This window comes from Condylura cristata, unplaced genomic scaffold, assembly GCF_000260355.1.
Source record: "Condylura cristata isolate star-nosed mole 26May11 unplaced genomic scaffold, ConCri1.0 scaffold00030, whole genome shotgun sequence".
Lineage (NCBI taxonomy): Eukaryota > Metazoa > Chordata > Mammalia > Eulipotyphla > Talpidae > Condylura > Condylura cristata.
Genome location: NW_004567131.1, coordinates 19063844 through 19083872, shown reverse-complemented (window position 1 = coordinate 19083872; position 20029 = coordinate 19063844). Strand labels below are relative to the sequence as shown.

The following is a 20029-nucleotide window of genomic DNA, read 5'->3' as shown; positions in this document are numbered from 1 at the left end:
GACTAATAATATTCTAAATGTGGTATAATATAAATGAGCAATTTAGGGGAAAATATAAATGATCAGTGTTGCACATAAAAAGAGGTATAACCCCCCTTTTTTTTTCTACTGTAAGACTGTCAGACTATTACATTGCTCCTCTAAGGTTTTTTTTTCCACTATCTATTTCAGAATTCTTTATTTTTTTTTAATATTTGATTTTTGATAGCTTTAAAAGTATATGCCTAGGTGTAGTTTTTGAGCATTAATTCTGCCTGGTGTTCTCCGACCTTTTTGGCTCTGTGGCTTAGTGTCTAGCACTGACTTAAACCTGGAGAAATTCTCAGCCACTATTGTTTCTAATATTTCTTCTGTTCCTTTTCTCTTTCCTGCTGGTATTCCCATTATATGTTACACTATTTATAGTTGTCCACAGTCCTTGGATATTCTGTTCATTTTTTCAGTCTCTGTTCTCTTTGATTCTTAGTTTTGGAGATTTCTGTTAATGTTTTCAGTGCTTTTTCCTCAAACTCAGAGATTTCCTCAACTGTGTCCAGCTTACCAATAAGCCCATCAAAAGCATTCTTCATCTTTGTTACAGTGATTTTGATCTTAATGACATTCCCTCTTGGTTTTTTCCTTATCATTTCCTTTTTGCAACTTACATTGCCCATCTGCTTTTGCCTGCTTCCTCCTTTATCTGTTTAGAAGCTGTAGCTTATTGATTATCGTTGTTATAAATTCCTAGTCTGATAATTCAACATTCCTACTGCAGCTAGTTCTGATGCATGCTCTGTTTTATTCACCCCCATTATGTTTTGGGCCTTTTAATATGCCTTGTTATATTTTCTTGATTGATAGACATAAAAGCCCATGTAACTGGAACTCCTGTAAATAGGCCATTAGTTATGTATAGGAAAGGTGTGTATGGGGGATAGGGAGAGGAGAGGCTTCAAAGGTTTTGGCCCCAATAGTTTTTGTAAGCTTGTGACTCTGAACTCTGAACTTCTCAAGTGTTCATCAGTTTTCTTCTCTCTACTTACAAGGGATAGGTGGCTAGAGCAGGCTAGCATTAGGTACTCCCTCCCCCAAATCTGTTACGCTCTGATGATACCCAGGTAGGTGAGGCTCCAACTAACTAGTGTCTTTTTTGAGAGCCTTGTTAAGAAGAACAGTGTTTTTGGCTTAATTCAAAATGATTCCTCTCTACAGGACCTTCCTGGTGGCACAGGGGTTAAGCACAGCTCTATGAAGCTATCTTCAGCCACTGCAGCACCAGTTCAGTCCCTAGCCAGGGAGCCACCCACATGGCACAGCAGACCTCTCCTGTCTTGCCCAGTGCTCCCCTCAGCAGTGTGTTTCAGAACATCTACCTGTTCTGCTCCCCACTCCATCTCAGGTGAATCCTCTCACCCTCCACACCTCTGGCCTGTACCCCAGTTATTTTATGCATAAATACATAAATCTCTTTTTTTTAATGTAATTTTATTTTTTAAAAAGATTTATTTATGCATACAGAACCAGGGCACAGGCCAGAGGTGCAGGGGCGGTGAGAGGGTTCACCAGAGACAGAGTGGGGAACAGAACAGGCAAATTAATGAAGGACACTGCTGAGGGGAGCAGCGGGCCAGTCAGGAGAGGTCTGCGGCGCCTTGTGGGTCACCTCGGGCTGGAATTGAACTCGCACTGAAGCAGCTCACTTGCAGTGCTGCATCCTGACCCTCAGACTTGTCCACCCTGCAGTACCTACAGCGCGAGTTTTTCAGCGAGGGTCCTGACTTCCCAGGCAGCGTCCTCTTTAGGTCTCCACCATGGGACACTTCTGCTCCCTGTAGTCATCTCTGTCTCTCCAATTTTAGGGGCACCAGTTTGTCCTGTGTCCTCACCTCTTAGGGACCCAAAAAGAATTGTTAATGTTCCAATCTGTTCAGCTTTTTGCTAGTTGTTAGAGTGGAGTGGTAACTTCCAAGCTGCTTATAAGCAGAACCAGAAACTGGATTTATCTTTGGTGGAGTGGGACTTGGTATAGTTTTCAGTGAAGCGGTCATAATTATTTTATTGAGACCAAAAAATGTGCATGCCATTTGATCTAGCATTTCACCTTTAGACACACTAGCACAAATACATAATGATGTATCAGAATATTGTTTTCATAACAACATTTTTAATACAGAAATAGCTAAATAAAAACCATGTGTTTACTCAAGGGACTGTTCTCCAATTGCTGAAAAGAAAAAGAGACAGTTTAGTTTATCCTGACGTGGAAAGACATCCAAGGTAAATTGTTATGTTGAAGGGAACAAAAAGCAAATTTTAAAATCACATGTTTGAAATTTAATTTTATGTAAGTTTATTGTAAAAATGTTGCCATGATTAGAGGAGAGAGTTTTGGTAGAATATATACCAACAAACTATTGGTTGCCTTTAAAGACAATGTTGGAAGGTTGTCAATATATATTAATGACCTTTGAGTCTTATTTGATTTTTTTTAATTAGGTAAAAATTCAAAAAAGAAAGTGTGTAGGGACAAATAGGACTGATTGAGAACACAAGAATGGAGCTGATAGCTTTCATCATTTTCCCCTACTATGATGCCATAGGCTCTGACTCTGGATTTTCATTTACCTCCTCGGAACCCAGAGGAATATGCCCAAAGAAATGCAGGTGTGAGATCTACTAGTGTTTCATTCGTGCATTCAGAAATTGACAGCTGTAGATGACAAGGATTTCAAGCAGAAATGTTCTGCCAGTTAATGTTTTGGTTTTTCTCTCTCTCTCTCTTTTTAATTTTTCTAGTAAAATATCTCTATCAGGAAAAATATCGCCCTCTGCAGAGAAACAATTTCTTTGGTTCAGTTATAGCAAGACTAATGGTTGATGTACTCAAGAGATGTTATAAATGAAAATTTTTATAGCACGCATCTCTCTGTTAAGAGGCTGACTAAAGAGTAGATTAGTGGGATAGTAAAAATTGTGGAAACTGTTTCACTTTTGTTATAAAATATAGTTTATAGCTACAATTTTCCTGCTTAAATGACGTCTAAGCACCTGTGATATGACTGTCAACTAATTCTTCCAAATTCCCTGTCATGTTAACTTCCTGATCTGACTGAATATTACCTCCCATGTATATCCTGATTTTTTTTCTGCTTTTTAAGTGTGCTTTTCTAATTGATTGCTTTATTCACTCCAGATTTTGCATGATGACTTTTTGTTGTTTTACCTTCTGTGAATTTCCTAACAGAAGTCCTGGAGGGGATTTGGGTGCCAAAAAGAAAAAGAAGAAACAGAAGAGAAAAAAGGAGAAACCAAATTCCGGAGGCACCAAGTCAGACTCAGCATCTGACTCCCAGGAGATTAAAATTCAGCAGCCTTCAAAAGTGAGAGCCCTGTGTGACTTAACCTCTGTGGTCCCCGTGCACGGGAGAGCGGGTTTGTGAGTTTAGCTCTGTTGAATCCCAGGGCAGTTAGGGATTTGTTGTGAGTACCAAGTGGCACTAGTAACGAGGGTATTACAGCCTCCCTAAACTGGCTGTGGCACCCAGATAATTTAGGGGTACATCCTGTGTTTTTGTGTGGATGTGGATTCTGCCTGTATTTCCCCCCTTTCTCAGTTTTGAATTAGTACTTAGATTGTAAAAAGCCTCAATGTGAGTTTCTTAGGAGTTTGTTGTTTTTTTGCATTTTTTTTTTTAAGTTACACTTAATATTTGATTACTTTTAGTTCAGAAGATATTCACATTTTAATTTTTCTGGGTGTCTGTCTAATTACCTGAATAGCACAACACCATCTGGCAGCAGATTTCAGCGGGAGCAGTCACGGGTAAGTCTTACGTTGACTTTGAATCAGACCAGTCTTCAGTGGCCATTCTTAATTCCATTGCCAAGGGGGGGAAATAACTCCTGACACTCCTCCTGAAGAAACACCCATTATAGAGGAAACCACAAGGGGCCCTGTGTTGGCAGATGGCCAGCCTGCTGTGTGGTCAGTGGTGCAGATGGCAGGCGTCCTTCTCTGTGGGGCCAGCCCCAAGGCCCCTGGCTGTGAGCAGTTTTTTTCTGCTGCTTATGGAAGCACAGAGCTCTCTTGATTAAAAAAAAAAAATCTCACAGTGCAAAGGGGAAGATGAAGTTAGAATTATACGGGAAGAAATTTGACCTTGAAAGTTGCAGTGTTGTGGTGTGATGGAAAGGACTCAGGAGCTGGTGGGTCAACCCCAGGCTGACCTGACTGTGTGGCTCACAAGCTCTGTGTCTTTGCACCAGATTTTGCTCTCAGCCCATTTCTTCATTTGCAAGAAAGACAGGATGAGCCCTTTCCATCAGTTCACAGGACTGTTAGGAGGTTGGAGTTAGATCATTTTATGAGATGACTTATACATTTAAGGCAAATAACACATGGTTGTTGTTTCAATGTGGGGTTTAATTTTTTTCCTGGACACAGTTTACACTGTCATGAAGCAAGTTTTACAGGTAGTGGTATTGTTGTTATCTGTTTTACACATAAGAACCCGAATCACTGTGAAGGAAAATGACTTGCCTCAGTTTTCCACCCTCCCCCATCCCCTCGCAACTACCTTTGTGGGGTAAGAAGAAAATGGGAGTTTTCCTCCCTAGATTTTCAACTTGGTTCTCAGGTAATAGCTATTTTCTCCACCAGATGCAATTTAAAAGGCAACGCCTATAAAGTAGCCCCTCAGCTCACAAGATTAGCTCTCCATGTTTAAATGTGGCTCCATCCGATAAGGGCAGGTTACTTATATGCAGGTGTGGCCATTTCCGTTGCTTCTGTCATCACCATTAGCTTCACCCACGTCTACACCCTTGATGGCCTTGAGTCTTCCCTGCCTCTAATCCCTTAGAAGGATCTGGGAGCTACCAAGGTGGGGACACAGTCAGCATTATATGGTAGAAGAGCTCTTTCTTTTTAAGAGCAAGTCAAAATTGTTTTAATGTGGGCTTTTCTCCATTGTATTTCTGAAAACTAAAGCCACTTTCCCTTAAGCTGATGCCAGCTCTAGATAGCTTCATAAATTATAGTGAACTGTGTTTAGAGAATATTCTGGCCTATACTCAAGAACCAAAATAAAATATTTGTCTGGATTCTTGTAGACTTCTTAGTGGTAGAGGACAGACTTTGAAGATAGTAACCAAGTTATTAACATTGGAAAATAATGGGTGGAGAGTACAGTTGTTAATATTCCCCAAGAAGCAAATGTGGACGGCCATTATCTTACAGGACTGTAATGGTGGGGAACTAGTGCAGGGTTGATACACAGTCTCACCTTGCCTAACACTAATTCATTTCTCCTTAGGTGGTGCCACTATGAAAGGTGAATAGATAGGTTTATCATAACTGAGTTTTCCTTATAACTTGTCACCAAGAACTCGAAACTTGTGCTTACTTAAATTTGCTTTAAGAAACTTGTGAGCGTTGGGATATAAATATTTCATGAATGGCCATTCATGAATGCTGGCCAGCCTAACGTGGCTAGCTCAGTGGGGTAGAAACCACACTAAGTCCACTTCTTGGAATTGGGATCCTTGGCTCCTTTGGAGCAAAGATGCTGATTCATGTTTGTTGCAAAACAGTCTCTGTTGGGTATGCTAGATGGAGGACCTAAATCAAATGTGAGGAGTGGAGAATTACCATGACAAATTCAGTGCAGGCATTGTAGGTGTATTTTTGTAAGGCTGAGTTCTACTTTGCCTTTTTAAAGAATATAAACACAGGCATGTTCAAGCATTATTGTTGAAATATCGGAGCTTTGAGTTCTCATTGAAGAGGTAGGTTTCCTCACATAGTGTGTTGGTGGATATTCAGACACTGAGTTTCATTTTACTAAAATCAGTTACTTCTTTGTTGGCGCTCAAACAAGAAAAATCCGAAAAAAAATACCCTATGAGAACAGCAAAAGTAGTTTGTTGTGTTCATGTGTGTGAGGTATGACCCTTGCCACTTAGACCTTAATTCAGATATAAGTGAAGCAGCCCCAGGGTGGCAGAACTGTGTGGTGAGTGCTGCCAGGTGTGTGCATGGAGACACTGAGGCTTCAACTGCATCTCCTTAGAGTCCAGCACTTAATTTCCTTGAATCATGTTAGTGGCAAGACTCCTAGGAAATCTAGTAAGTAAAGAATCACAGGACATTCCCTATGAAATAAATCCTGTTTTCTTGGTGGGGGTGGAGGGAAGCTGTCAAACTCATTATATTGTAGAAGTTGCATTCTTTGCTTTGTGCTGCTTCTAATCTTTATAAAATCAAAAGGCAAGCCAGTAAACAAACTCCTTTTTGTACTGGTCAAACAGGTGAGCTCCCATTTTTAATAGTCTGCTGCAGACCACAGACTTCAGATTTAAAGTTAACTAAAGTACTGCTTATCATCGAGGATCCCTCGTGTGTCCACTTACAGGAAACCCAGGGCTCCGGCATTCCTCCTAACCACCTCTGCACCACAGTGGGGCGCATGCTATGTGTGGCATCAGAATTAGGAAATTAATTGGTTATTTCACGTATTGAGAAGACTGACTGATTTCCATATCCGACCTACATCTTCCTCTCTCATTTCGAGATAGTCTCATTCTCAATGTACTATTATGCTACTTGAGGAATTTTTTTTGAAAGCTGAGGCTTCTTTTTTGATGACAAGAATGTTGGTTTTGAGGAAAAACTTGAGAATTTAGAGTTGTTAATTTTATAGACTGAAACTATGTTTTACACAAAGAGGAAGTTAGTTTCCAACACGTAAGTTGCCAAGGACGTGATCTGTGGAGACTGCTCAGCCCTCTCCCTGGAAGGCTTGTCTCTGGAGGAGCCTGAGGTGGGGGTAGAGCATGTTCAGGAGGAGGCCTCCTTTCAGGTTTCCTTTCTTGATTAGCTTCCTTCCCAGCTCAGCACTAAGCACAGCTTTCTTTGTGTGTGTGTGTTGTTTATGAGCTAAAATCTCCCCTCTACCTAGTTTCCATTCTGGAGGTTATTTCTTTTGCTGCCCCCACTCCCACCCCAACCCCTCATCCCCCCCATTGCTGCTGCAGAGCTTCCCCCGATAGTGAAACCGCGGCTGGTGGCTCGCTGGCTGCTGTGGGATAGAATGTGCGCTTTGCATGCCACTGGGGTTTGTCTTTCCACCCAGACAGTGATGGTGAGGGCTGTTGGTAGATGGGTGGGAAAATGAAGCCAAGGGTATTTTGATTAAATTTCCCAAGTTGTCATTGCCCCCACTCAAACTGTAGAATAGTTGTTATCTTTAACATGATGAGCGTGCTTATCGTTGAATACATTAGCATATTCAAGGTCAAGGTCCTGGCCAGCTTACAGGAGGGTGGTTCATTTTTTCCATGTTTTATTCTCCTAGGCAGATACACATGTACCTGCCCCAGGTATTGAAGCAGAGTGGCGACTTCCTCATCTTTTGTGTCTCTGTGTTTTTGCTGTTATAGAATCCCACCTTTCCAATGCAGAAGTTGCAGGATATCCAGAGAGCAATGGAGCTGTTATCCGCATGCCAGGGCCCCGCCAGGAACATTGATGAGGCTGCCAAACATAGATACCAGTTTTGGGATACACAGCCGGTACCCAAACTAAGTAAGCTTTTCTGCTCACAGCCCCCCTTCCAGAAAACCAAAACTAGATTAATAGCAAACAAAAAGCCCCAGAGGGACAAGGTTCATACCACAGACTAGAAATGTGCACAAAAGTAATATTTTTCTTCTTAAAATATAAGTATTGGGTGATAATGTTGGCTTTCAGTGATTCTTTTTAGACTATTTCCTACCCCTATTTAAAAAAATCCTGTTTCCTATTTTAATGTTAGTATAGTAAAGATATTGTAGATATAAAAGAGAATATATCCCCCAACCCCTATTTTTTGGTTCTGGGCTCTATGGAGTTTTGCTGTTTATACACTCTTAGCTCAAGGCAGTGATGACTTGAGGTGCTCTACCAGCAGTTTAGATGGAGAGGCGTAAACACTTCTGAGGTTAACTTTAGAATTTGGGAGGGGTCAGTGGCCACTGCAGTCCTCCACCCCCAATTTATTGGATTGCAGTGTAAAAAAACAGTCACTCTAAGGCTGTGTCGTTAACCCTAGTTGCATGCAGTGGTACTGCCTTTCTGATTAATCTGGAACCTATGGCGTAGAGACTGAGAAATCACAATCACTTCAGGATGTCATCAGATGACATATAGGGTTCTTTTCTTTCCTGATGAAAGAGTAGTGATTCTCAACCACTACTAAGCTACCATTAGGTCACTGAAATAGTTACCTAAAGAATATTTTAAAGATTTTATTAAGCCTCCGATTCCTAAAAATGATTCTTCTTCACATAGCTGACCAACTTAGATTGTGAAAAGACCTTACAGTTGAATATTCCATCTTTCTGTGCTCTTTTCTTCCTCTCTAGATGAAGTAATAACCTCCCACGGTGCAATTGAAGCAGATAAAGACAATGTACGACAAGAGCCGTACTCCTTGCCACAGGGTTTTATGTGGGACACTTTAGATTTGGGTAATGCTGAAGTGGTGAGTCAGACTCTTACATTTGACACCTACATTTACAAAAATTGTTTGAGGCGGTTCTGAGCACCATAGATAGGACACTTGTTTGTTCTTGTAGCTCAAGGAGTTATACACCTTGTTGAATGAGAATTATGTGGAAGATGACGACAACATGTTCCGCTTTGACTATTCACCTGAGTTCCTATTGTGGTAAGCCCCCATCTTCAGGCGTGCTGGGGGTGGGGGTGTTCCTGGCTGATTCATTCCCTGTGTTCTTAACACTAACTGGCAGCTGCTTGCTCTCCCTGCATTATCTTCAGGGCTCTGCGTCCCCCCGGCTGGCTTCTTCAGTGGCATTGTGGGGTCAGAGTGTCTTCAAACAAAAAATTAGTAGGTTTCATAAGTGCCATCCCAGCAAACATTCGGATTTATGACAGGTATGCATTAAAGCTTGTCCATGTTGCTTTTAAGTGTTGTTTTTCCAAGAATTGTGTAATTATAAAAAGCCTTTTAAAAATGAATAAATGCAGACTGTTGATAGTGGAAGAGGTTATATGGGGCAGAGGCAAAGTGAGAGTTAAATGGGAACGCTGCTTTTTGGCCATCTTTTCTCTTTACCTCTCAATCTCACACACGTACACACACACATACACACACACACACAGATGTGTCTCTCTCTCATACATACACCCATATATCTATGTATGTACCAGAATAAACAAATAAATAAATAGGTATTTTAGGTTTATTTCATAAAGGATAAAAAAATTCTAGGGGCAAAAAAAATTGTATCTATCATAAATATGTTCCATTTTTGTTCTGAGCCTCCAGCCCAGAAAGCTAAAGATCAATCCACGAAAGTCAAAGATCTAATGTATAATAGGTATGTTTACCTTGCACTATACTGAGTTAACTTACTTTCTGCTGAAAACGTTTGTGCTCAGTACATATTGTATGCCAAATCAAATGCCTGCATCTCTGGAAGGAGAGCAGAAAATGGGCTGTGAAGCACAGAAAAGCACCAATTCTGGTCAGGGAACTTTCAGGGATCCTAGGAATTGCATCTTACTAGGTTTTGCATCTAGACAACCCAATTAATGCCATAGTTGTATACATTCTAGGTAAAAATGGATGCAGAAACTGAGGCATCTCTGATCCTGTTTGTAAATTGAAAACTTAATAAAAACCAAAATCCCAAAATTTGTTTAGAACCAAGGGGCTATGTCTTCATGGCCTAGTATTAGAATCATTTTGGCAGAGGACTGTGGGGAAAAGTGTATTCATCTGAATTTGTGACATGTCTGAGTAATAGAATGCTTTCCTTACATATTGTATTAAAGGGGAGTCACTTTAATAGTCTTTATTTATTGGTCTTTGAAATTTTGTGAATGTTGTCTTAATGTTTGAAATGTTCTCATCACAATTTACTCTAATTTTTTAACCCTTTTTTAGCGTGAAGAAGATGGTTGAAATAAACTTCCTCTGTGTTCATAAGAAATTGAGATCCAAGCGGGTGGCTCCAGTGTTAATTCGAGAAATAACCAGAAGAGTGAACCTGGAGGGGATTTTTCAAGCTGTTTATACTGCTGGAGTGGTCCTTCCTAAGCCAGTGGCCACATGCAGGTGACAGTGCCACATTTTACCTTCATTCGGTGTGTCTCCACACTGCTGGGTACCTGAAGCTTTATTCTCCTCCTGGGAAACTCAGAGGGATTTTGTCTTACCCCTGATTCTGTCACAGAGATGGAGACTAGAACCAAGAGCTGCTGAGCCAGTATTCTCTTCAGTCTGCCATTCACTGCTGGGTGATTAAAAAGAGTTTTTAACATGTTCCTGCTAGTAATTCTGTTTTTCTTCATTTTGAAAGACTAGTGTTCTCTCTCCTTTGGAAAAACCCAGGGCTCTGTGTATTTAAAATGTCGAGCAATACTACTATTTTCTCTCCAAACACTTAGCTTTTAGGCTGTGCTCAGAAGAGCTATCAGGAACTATTCTGAAAGCTCAACGTACAGCAATTGAAAAATTGTTTTCCAAGAGTCAAGAAAAGGTGGAGGCTCTGAAGGCTGTCTTTCCCTACCCTTCCAAGCTCCCAGAGGTTAATCCAGTGAGAAAAGTTTTTATCACATTGTCACTTGATTAACCTAATTCTAAAGCAACAGTTCATTTCCCTCCATTATTTTTATTGACATAAGATGAAACTTCAGATTAAACATGGTGTAAAAGGTAAAACAGTAAAAATCACTCTTGCCTGTTGAATTATTCATAAATAGGGTATAGGCCTTCATAGGTATATTTTTAATATAAAGTCATTTATCCCAGTACTTAAACTGGAACTATTTAAGAAATACAAGTTTCTTTCTCAGAAAGTTGTTTTCTTTCTAAAAGTATGATGCCCCCTCATTTAGGGAGGATGATTTCATGTTTCTATAAAATTATTATTAGAAATTGGGCACTATGAATTTTCTTTTTTGTTTTTAAGATTCCTCTTTATACATAGAGATTAAAAAGTCCCGCACTACAAAGGGCCATAATTCAGAATGCTGAATGTATTTCAGAGGTCCAAAGTGATTGATAAAATCACTTTGCTTAGGAAGAGGCTAAAACTCTGGCACTGTACTAGGCACAACGTGGGTGTTCATTGAGTGCTTCTGTGACATTTAATGAACACTGGCACAAAGAGTAAAAACTTGTAGAATTAGAAATCAATCAGAGATTTAAATATTTATTGTATTTCAGATACTGGCATCGATCACTAAACCCCAGAAAATTGGTAGAAGTGAAATTTTCTCACTTGAGTAGAAATATGACTTTACAGAGAACAATGAAGCTATACAGACTCCCGGATGTAAGTAAGAATGATTTGCAGTTTTTTTAAGCTACAACAAATGAAATTTTTAATGTAGAAAATAATTTTTTGCAGGAGTCTTAAAAAATGAACGCATGCCTCAGGGAGGGAATTTGTAGCTAAAAAGACTCTGTAAAACTAGATAGAACTCCAGGGGTAGGAAAATTTAGGATGCTCATTTGGAAATAACAATTTTTTTCTAAGCTTTTTAAGATAACTGAGTTTGTGATGGGGTGAAATTGAAATCAAGACATTGAAGTTTTGAAATTTTGAGTGTTTGTGGTCTGGTAAGAGGGAAGAAATGTCAGCCTTCTAATGCTATTTTATGTAGTAGAAATAGGGGAAAGAGTATAAAGTAAAGACCTGGCGGAGAAAATAATGTCTTACTAAATTCTGTTTTTAACTGGCAACTTTTAATTATGAAAAATTGCCTTTTAATGTGGGAAAGATTACATGTGCTTACCAGTTTTGGCTTTATTCGGAGCTTGGATGGCGTAATAGTTATCAATTAGCATAAGTACAACTGTTGGAAATAGCACATCTGCTGTGGTCAGTGTCAAAGTAAGTGCTTCCAGGTCTCCCATGAAGTTGCTGTCAAGGTGTCCACCACAGCTGGGCCTCATCTAGGAACTCAAACTAGAGATGCACCTGGTGGACAGCTGGACATGGCTCCTTGGAGGCAGCATGCTGCCTTTATACTTGGCTGTGTGGATTCTCTTGGCCTTGGGATGGCTCATAACATCGCAGCTGGTTTTATCAAAGCCAGTGAGGACAGATTCTACCATGAATCTGCTGGTAGGATGGAATTTAAAACCTTTTGTAATTAGTTCACACAAGTGAGATCTGGTCACTTGTATTTGACGAGTTAGGAACCAGTCACAGGTCCGCTCAGCACGCAAGAGGAAAGCCTCACGAGGCTGCCTCCTTTTGTCAGGGTCAGATGGTCTTTTCACCCACTGCCAGCAGTTGTCTCATTTAAGAACATTTTGTACCAGAAGCATAAAAAGAAAAACCTTGTTGAATGTAACTTTTACTGAAGGGATTGACTTCCTTATCTGATTTGTCACTACTGTTACTGCTTCAGGCCTTCACAGACTTCTGATTATGAGAGTTAAACTGAGTGACACTCACGTCCATAGCTTCAGGTATGGTTCCTGCTTGCTGGGAGGGCAGGTTGCTCCTGTTGGCTCTGATAGGCCTAGAGTCTTCTAGTCAGGACAGAACCATCCCAGAGCCCGCTCCTTTAGTTTCTGTTAGCTAACCTACTGAGATTTTTCCAGTAGTGACATATATACCCTTTAAATGTCAGTTTGTTTTAGTTTTTGATGAACGTTTCCAAAGTTGTCATTTTTTCTTCTTGTCAGTACTCTCCAAGGTGAAGGATTCTGAAGTAGATAAAAACGACTTCTCACGTGTGAGAAGGGTAAGCTTTGCCAAGACACACTGAGACACAGATGTTCTGCTAGATTTAGTAGCAATGGATGATATTTTAGTGTATACTAGCCTTTTGTTCCATTTTAAACAAAAATAATTGTAAATATTGTCTGCAGCTATATTCTGGAGTCTTGGCTCTAGAACAGCTCATGCCACCTAGTTTGACACAGGTCAACCCTGCTTCTGCTTGTTAATAGAGTCTGGGCCTTATTTTCTCAGGAACTGTGTAAGTAGATCTTAGACAGATTCCAATATATAGAATCTAACACATAGTGCATAAGTAATTGAACCTGGGAAAGCATTTCTGATTGTGGTAATTTTTTTCTTGTTCTTGAACTCTCAGCAAACACTGACACTTCATTTTTCCTGATTTTGCCAAAACTTGCCATTTTTATCTAGACCCTGATGTTCTCCTTGTCTCTTCCTGAAGACAACAGCTATCGATTGAGCGTTGATTTTGCTTTTTAAAAATTATTTCATGCCTGGTATGTGCTTCTGATTTTAGAAACAGGCAAGTGAAGGCTTTGAGATAATATGAGCCATTGTTATTCCGCCAAAAAATATATCCTTCCAGTTTTCTAAAGGGAAAAAAAGTCATTTTTTTTTTATAGCTGGTTTAGTCTGATTTTTCTCTTCTGCTTTAGTGTTTCTGTAAAAGCTAGTTTGATATGCTTATGAATTGCCAAGCTAATATATTTTTTTCCCTGCCTGTCTGCCCAAACATACTGTTTTACTAAGTTTTCTTTATCTGAATTTCACAACCCTTAATTCTGACCTCCAGAGATTTTAAGACAGCATTTCTCAAAATGTGTGGCCCATGGACCCATGGAAGCACCCTAGACTTTTTCAGGGATCTCTGAAGCCCACACTTTTTATAATAAGATAAAATTTGCATTTTTCTGTATCTTAGGAGTATAGTATAAAGTTTTCCAGAAGCTATAAGGAATGTATGCTTGTGTATTCTTCCGTTTTAAAATTTCTAGCATGGTAAATATAAATAGATGTAACCCACATAAACAAATCTTTTTGGGAATACAGAATTAATTTTAAAGAACATAACAAACCAAGAATTCTAGACCAAAATATTTGAGAACTGCTTTAAGCATGTCTGCTGGGTAAAAGATGTTGATTTTAGTGATTTGCCATATGAATATTCAATGAATAAGAATTGTGCTGCAGAGGAATATTTTGCTCAGAAAGAAGCTGGCAAGCTTTTTTCTTTATTTCTGAATGTTCTCTTTTAACAGATACCATATATCCTGTAGATTTCATTAATTGAATTGCTTGATGTTGTTGATTTTTACTGAATCAATAACAAAATAAAAACCAGTCTAATATTGAGGAAGCTATGTAAGATTTACCAAGGTCATCCTCATAGTAAAAAAAGTCTTTTTTAAGGAGGAGAGTATACAGGTAGACTCACATTTAGAAATGTATATTTATTTCACTGGAAGTCATATATGCTTCCCCTTCCCATGAACTATAGTATAGAAATGCTATACTATTAAAATTGATTTAGAGGGAAACTATAGATACATATACACACAAACATGTAATTTTAATGATATGTGTGTCTGTGTTACCTGCCATGCACATAAATGCCAGGCCATAGAAGTGCCCTCTCCTCAAAGCTGACCTGACATTTTCCATATCAGCAGCCTTTACCTTGTTTGGTAAGTGGGTAAGGTACAAAACAAAGGAATTCAGTCATTTACTGACCACATGTTGAGGCCATGTTGCCTCTTTGCAGGAAGGGATAAACCTTTGCTGGAAGCTGGCACTGGAAGACTTTGATATTGACAGATAAAAGCTTGAGTTCTCTATTAAGTGTTTAGACCTTAACGTTCTTTCAGTTTAGAACAAACTAAAGATACATTATTATGTTATAAATTATATAAATCTTAAATGAATGACATTAGTAAATACTCAGCTAAGAACTCTTGGATCTGTAAATGCAAAGAACACATCTTCCATCTCCTCCCCCTCACTAATGAATAATCAATCAGTATTCTTCGACCCTGAGCCTTAGAAACCTCGGCACAACTCCTACGGTCAGTCATAACTAGCACTCAAGATGTAAACTTATTTTCTGCCTTTGGCTTCTATCATACTGCTAGTCTGGGGCATGCAGGGATTTTTTTTTTTTAGTTTTTTTTTTTATATATATGTTTATTTTTACATCATTTTGTACATTTTTTTTTGGCATGCAGGAATTTTAATGATCTAATTTACAGATACTTTGTAAAATGCTTAGAAATAACAGCACAGAAAAGGTAGGGTAGTAATATTTATATACAAATTATTTAGCACTTAAAATTTCTCCATTATTTATTTTCCAAAAAAAAAAAAATTGTGTTTCTAAGTTTTTAACTTTTTATTTGTGCAAAGAAGGAAATATTTGGGCTTTCTCACTTCCAGGCTCAAGTGCCCCGGTGTCTGCACCACAGTTTTAGAAAGTTAAGTGTCATCTGGAGTCACTGTAAGGATTGGTCCCTACACAAATCCTAATGGGGACCTGTCCTGACCTTTAGTTTGTTTGTTTGCTTGTTTGTTGATTCCTCTAGTCAAATGTAAAAAATTGTGATGCTCTGGAGTACTGGAATCAAATGCCTATCTCAATCACCTTTTCCTGAAAAGGCGGTATGAGAAGCCAGGCCAGTGCTTAGCAGCTAACCTTTAGAAACACTTGGCCTGTGAAATGCCTGCCTTTCCATTCTGACCAATGTGATTTATTTTCATTTTATTTCTGTTGCTTATGAAAAAAAAAATAACCTTATTCATTTAAGGGGCTGCTGAATAAAAGAGGTTTCTCTACTGTTTTCAAGATATCAGACATAGCAGTTTTAATATTCTAGAACATGTGTTGAGTCCTGCTGTTAAAATTCTTGGCTTTGGAAAAAAAAAATAAATAAAAAAATAAAAAATTCTTGGCTTTGGTACAGAGATCGATTTGGAGTGTTCCCTTTGACTTAGTTTGGGGTCATGGTAATACTGACCCAAGACGTGGCACACAGATAAGAAGGTACAGGGCACTGTCTAATTTATGTTCTAACCCAGGGCTTCTCCAAGTTTAATATGTTTACAGATCGCCCAGGAATCTTGTTAAGTTGCACATTCTGATTTGGAGATATGAGTTCTGACCATAGTGTTAGTCTCAGATCACACTTTAGCACAACAATTGTATTCCTTTTATTGTTAAACTGACCCATTTGTTTTATTTTCACTCAAACAAGGTCACGAAGACTTCAGGCTTGAGACCAATGGAACCAAGAGATGTCAAAGCAGTTCGAGAACTAACTAACAGTTACCTGAAGCAGTTTCACCTAGCCCCAGTGATGAATGAGGAGGAAGTTGCCCACTGGTTCCTCCCCCAGGAGCACATAATTGACACATTTGTAGTGGAGGTAAAGATACTGTGATAAGAGAATGCAGTGAAGTTTGAAAATAGTGTGCAATTGAATTTAATTTTCCAGAAAGATCACAGAGTGCCCATCTCTTCTTGCTCCATAACTGTTTCTTTGCCACATTTCTGCTTTTCCTTAAGAACCGGATTGCTTTCTTAGGGTTTCTTGTCCTGGATAAACATAAGTAATACACTTACACTACTTACTTATGGGGAACCAGAGTATCTTTCTGCTGCCACTGCTGTTGATGTCATTTTTGGAGTTCAGGGTCCTTGGGTTCACTCTGGGAATGTTTCGACCAGAGCTCCCCTTTCAGTGGCACTTGGCATGTTCCCTGGCACATTTCTCCACAAGACTGAGTTATATTAGAGAGCAGGTTTATTAGGAGCAGAGACAGACAGAGGACACTTGCATAGACACAAGTGGTCTGGAAGAGCTACCTCAAAGGGGTAGGTTTGCTGAGAGAGGCTTGCATGGTTGCAGGCAGGGGGCCTTAGGAGAACAGCCTTCTCTGAGGGAGGTCAGTGCAGAGAAGCCCGGCAGGTACAGGACACAGGCAGGCAGGAGGCCGCTGCCCTGGGGAGGGAGAGAGTGGGAGGACAGAAGCACCTGCATAGGCATAGGACTGCTGTCCTAAGCCAGTGCAGAGACTGCCCTGACAACAGCCCTTTTCTCTTTGGGAGGGGGCTCACTCCCTTGTGGAGTGGCCTATTTGCTGCTGATTTTGGATAACTTTGGATCATCAGAAAGAAAGGAACATATAAAGAGAAATCTGGTATATACTATACACTGTCTACTTCTCTTTGTGAGTTTTATAAACCTACTTGAATATTAAAATAGAGATTATAACAGATATCAAGATATTTAAAAGGCAAGAAGGTAAAAGGACAAGGTGGAAGTGAATTCACTTGAAGTGGGAAAATGTGGACAAATGTGAGGCCATATTATATTAATATAACATATTAATATATTAATGTCGTATTAATATGTTAATATACTATAGTTATATAATATTAATATTATTACTAATATAGAAACATAATAATACATTAAGTCTGCCTTATTAGTGTTGATGTGTTCCCTCAGTCCTTTTTCCTTGCCTTCCTGTAGGCTACTTGAATATTTTCTTTATATTCTACTTTGATTGATGTATAGCTGATTAGTTTTTGTCATGTTCACTCTGGCTATTTCATTGTGACTATCTAATTTTTTTGTGGTCTGATAGCTTCACATTTCTCCATATTTTCCCAGTTCAAGTGACTTCACTTTCACCCTGTCCCTTTACCTTCTTGCCTTTTAAATATCTGGATATCTAATTGTTATGATTTCTATTTTAATATTCAAGTAAGTTTATAAAATCCACAAAGAGAAAGAAGTAGATCGTGTATATAGTATATACCAGATTTTTCTTTCTATGGTCCTTTCTGATGATCCAAGGTGCCTTCTTTTATTTTATCCTTTGGCTTATCTTAACAGAATGTCTGCTAATAATAGTATCTTTTAGCCTTATTAGCCTGAGAATATCCTTATTTACCCTTTTTTTCCTGGACTGTTATATCAGATATAGAACTCCCAGTTAATAGTTTTTTTTTTTAAGTGCATAAATAATACTGAACCACTTCCTCTCTATTCTGTTGTTTCTGAATAAGAAATTTGCAATCATTTGAATCGGTAGCCCCAGGGGAATGGACTGTATTGTTGTGGCTACTTCCAAGATTTTTCTTTATCTTTAGTTTTTGGAAATTTAATTGTGCTTTTATTTGGCCAGAAATTCTAGTGTTTACTCTGTTGGAGTTCACAGATCTCCTTGACTCTGTTGTGTGTGTGTTGGGGAGTTTTCTAACCCTTATTTCCTTAAGTGCTCATTGAGCCCTACCTTTTCTCATTTTCTTCTGTCTCTCCAATGACATGAATTTTGAATCTTTACTTATTGCTTCATAGATCTCTGAAGCTTATTTTTTTTTTCAGTCTTTTATCTCTTATCATTCAGATTGGGTAAATGTTACTGAATTCTTCTGTTCTCTGTAATCACACTACTGTTGGACCCATCAATTGAGGTGTTTTTGTTTTGAATTTGTTGTGGTATTTTTCAAGTTGAAAATTCTTGTTAGGGCCGACATTGCTGGTCTCTAATTCATCTCTAATCTGAGCTGCTAATACTGAGCAAAAGAGGGTTAGCTTAATGTCTGGGACATTTGATGAATCAGAAGTACTTCTTAAAAGTAGATATCCGGGCTCTCCCTGGTGGCACAACGGGTTAAAGCACAGCATTATGAAGCTCTGCGAAGCCACTGCAGCACAAGTTTGATCCCGGGCCAGGGAGCTGACCCACATGACGTGGCAGACCTCTCCTGTCTCGCCCGCTGCTCCCCTCAGCAGTGTACTTCAGTAGATCTGCCTCTTCTGCTCCCCACTCTGTCTCTGGTGAATCCTCTCACCCACCACAACTCAGGCCTGTACCCCAGTTCTGTAAGCATAAATAAAATCTTTTTTGTTTTTTTTAAAAAGTAGATATCCACCCTTTTTGCTTCTCTGATAAAAGAAATACTTTCATAAAAGAAAAATGGCATATACATGGTTCTTCAGCCACACAATTCAAATATCATAGTTTGAATTACATAGTTCAAACACAGAGTCTGCAAAGGTCACCGCAGCTCATTAAAAAGCCCAAACAATACTGGCTGACTTCTTGTATTGGTATACCAGTGAGAATGAAATGAATACCATCTTTTGTGTCCTTTTTAATTTTGATATTTTCATATTGTTTCATGAGTACATTTTGGAGTTTCTCTTTCAGAAACTTCTAAACTCTATCCAACTTCACTTTAAGCTGATAAAATTCTTGCGTTATGCAAGGTAATGATAGATATTACACAGTATCTTTGGGCTGGAGAAGGTAGGCATCTAGTCCCTAGCACACTCATTTCTGCAAAAGCAATCTACTTTTATCACTGTTCATTAAGTCTTGAAAGTCTCATTCAACCATAGGAAGCTTTCCTTTTACAAGTCATATTTTTTAAGAACTTTATGCAAATTGCCAACTTGCACTTAGGCTCAAGAACAAATCTGTGCTCCTCTTGGCCCCTACCTATCATACCATATGGAGCCCTAAATCAAGGAAAAGTCTGAGTTGTCACTTTGCATTTTGACAGTTATGGTACTAGTCCTTTCAAAAAATTAGCTTATAAGCATAGCTAGTTCGTTTAAGGAGATATTTACCTGACATTACCTTTGTTCTTTAGAACTCCACTGGTAAACTAACTGACTTCCTGAGCTTCTACACACTCCCCTCCACAGTCATGCACCACCCTGCTCACAAGAGCCTCAAGGCTGCCTACTCCTTCTATAACATTCACACAGAGACTCCCCTGCTGGACCTCATGAATGACGCACTCATTATTGCTAAATTGGTAAGCATCTCACTCCTTTTTGTCCTGTGTGTTTCTCTGTGTCAAAGTATGTAAAACACTTTATTGTATTTTCTTTCACATAGCTAGAATTCATCTGAAATTTTTTTTACTGTTCCTGTCAAAGGAAGAATTTTGGAAAGGTTTCTTTTAAAAATTTCAGTAATTGTTTTATCAATTCTATTGTGACCTAACCAAAAAGATATTTTATACAAATTAGAAATGTTTAACCTCATAGAATATATAAAACCCATAATATAAGGAATATAGGTAAAACATGATCCATGACATAAGGAAAGTATTTGTGAATTGTTGAATAATTTGCACAGTAAGTTCCTTATTCACTAAATTTAAGACTTGGAATTTTAATAAAAATTATAAGGGTTAGGCCCTCCCTGGTGGCGCAGCGGGTTAAAGCACAGCACTGAGAATCTGAAGCCACTTCCGCATGAGTTCAATTCC

At 38.9% G+C, this 20029-nt stretch overlaps 1 protein-coding gene across 2 annotated transcripts in view; it reads left to right on the top strand.

Annotated features, from left to right (window-relative positions):
- The window catches only part of NMT2 (N-myristoyltransferase 2), a 27020-nt gene that overhangs the window by 3717 nt on the left and 3274 nt on the right, over positions 1-20029 (top strand). The window contains exons 2-11 of one of the 2 annotated variants that reach the window (XM_004691266.2): positions 3224-3359; positions 3760-3802; positions 7420-7564; positions 8383-8501; positions 8596-8687; positions 8798-8914; positions 9930-10100; positions 11214-11322; positions 15990-16160; positions 19403-19570. In XM_004691266.2, coding sequence (XP_004691323.1) covers positions 7435-7564; positions 8383-8501; positions 8596-8687; positions 8798-8914; positions 9930-10100; positions 11214-11322; positions 15990-16160; positions 19403-19570 — 1077 coding nt within the window. In that variant the 5' untranslated portion in view covers positions 3224-3359; positions 3760-3802; positions 7420-7434. The remainder of the gene's footprint in view (positions 1-3223; positions 3360-3759; positions 3803-7419; positions 7565-8382; positions 8502-8595; positions 8688-8797; positions 8915-9929; positions 10101-11213; positions 11323-15989; positions 16161-19402; positions 19571-20029) is intronic. The other variant, XM_004691265.2, reaches the window with a different exon arrangement.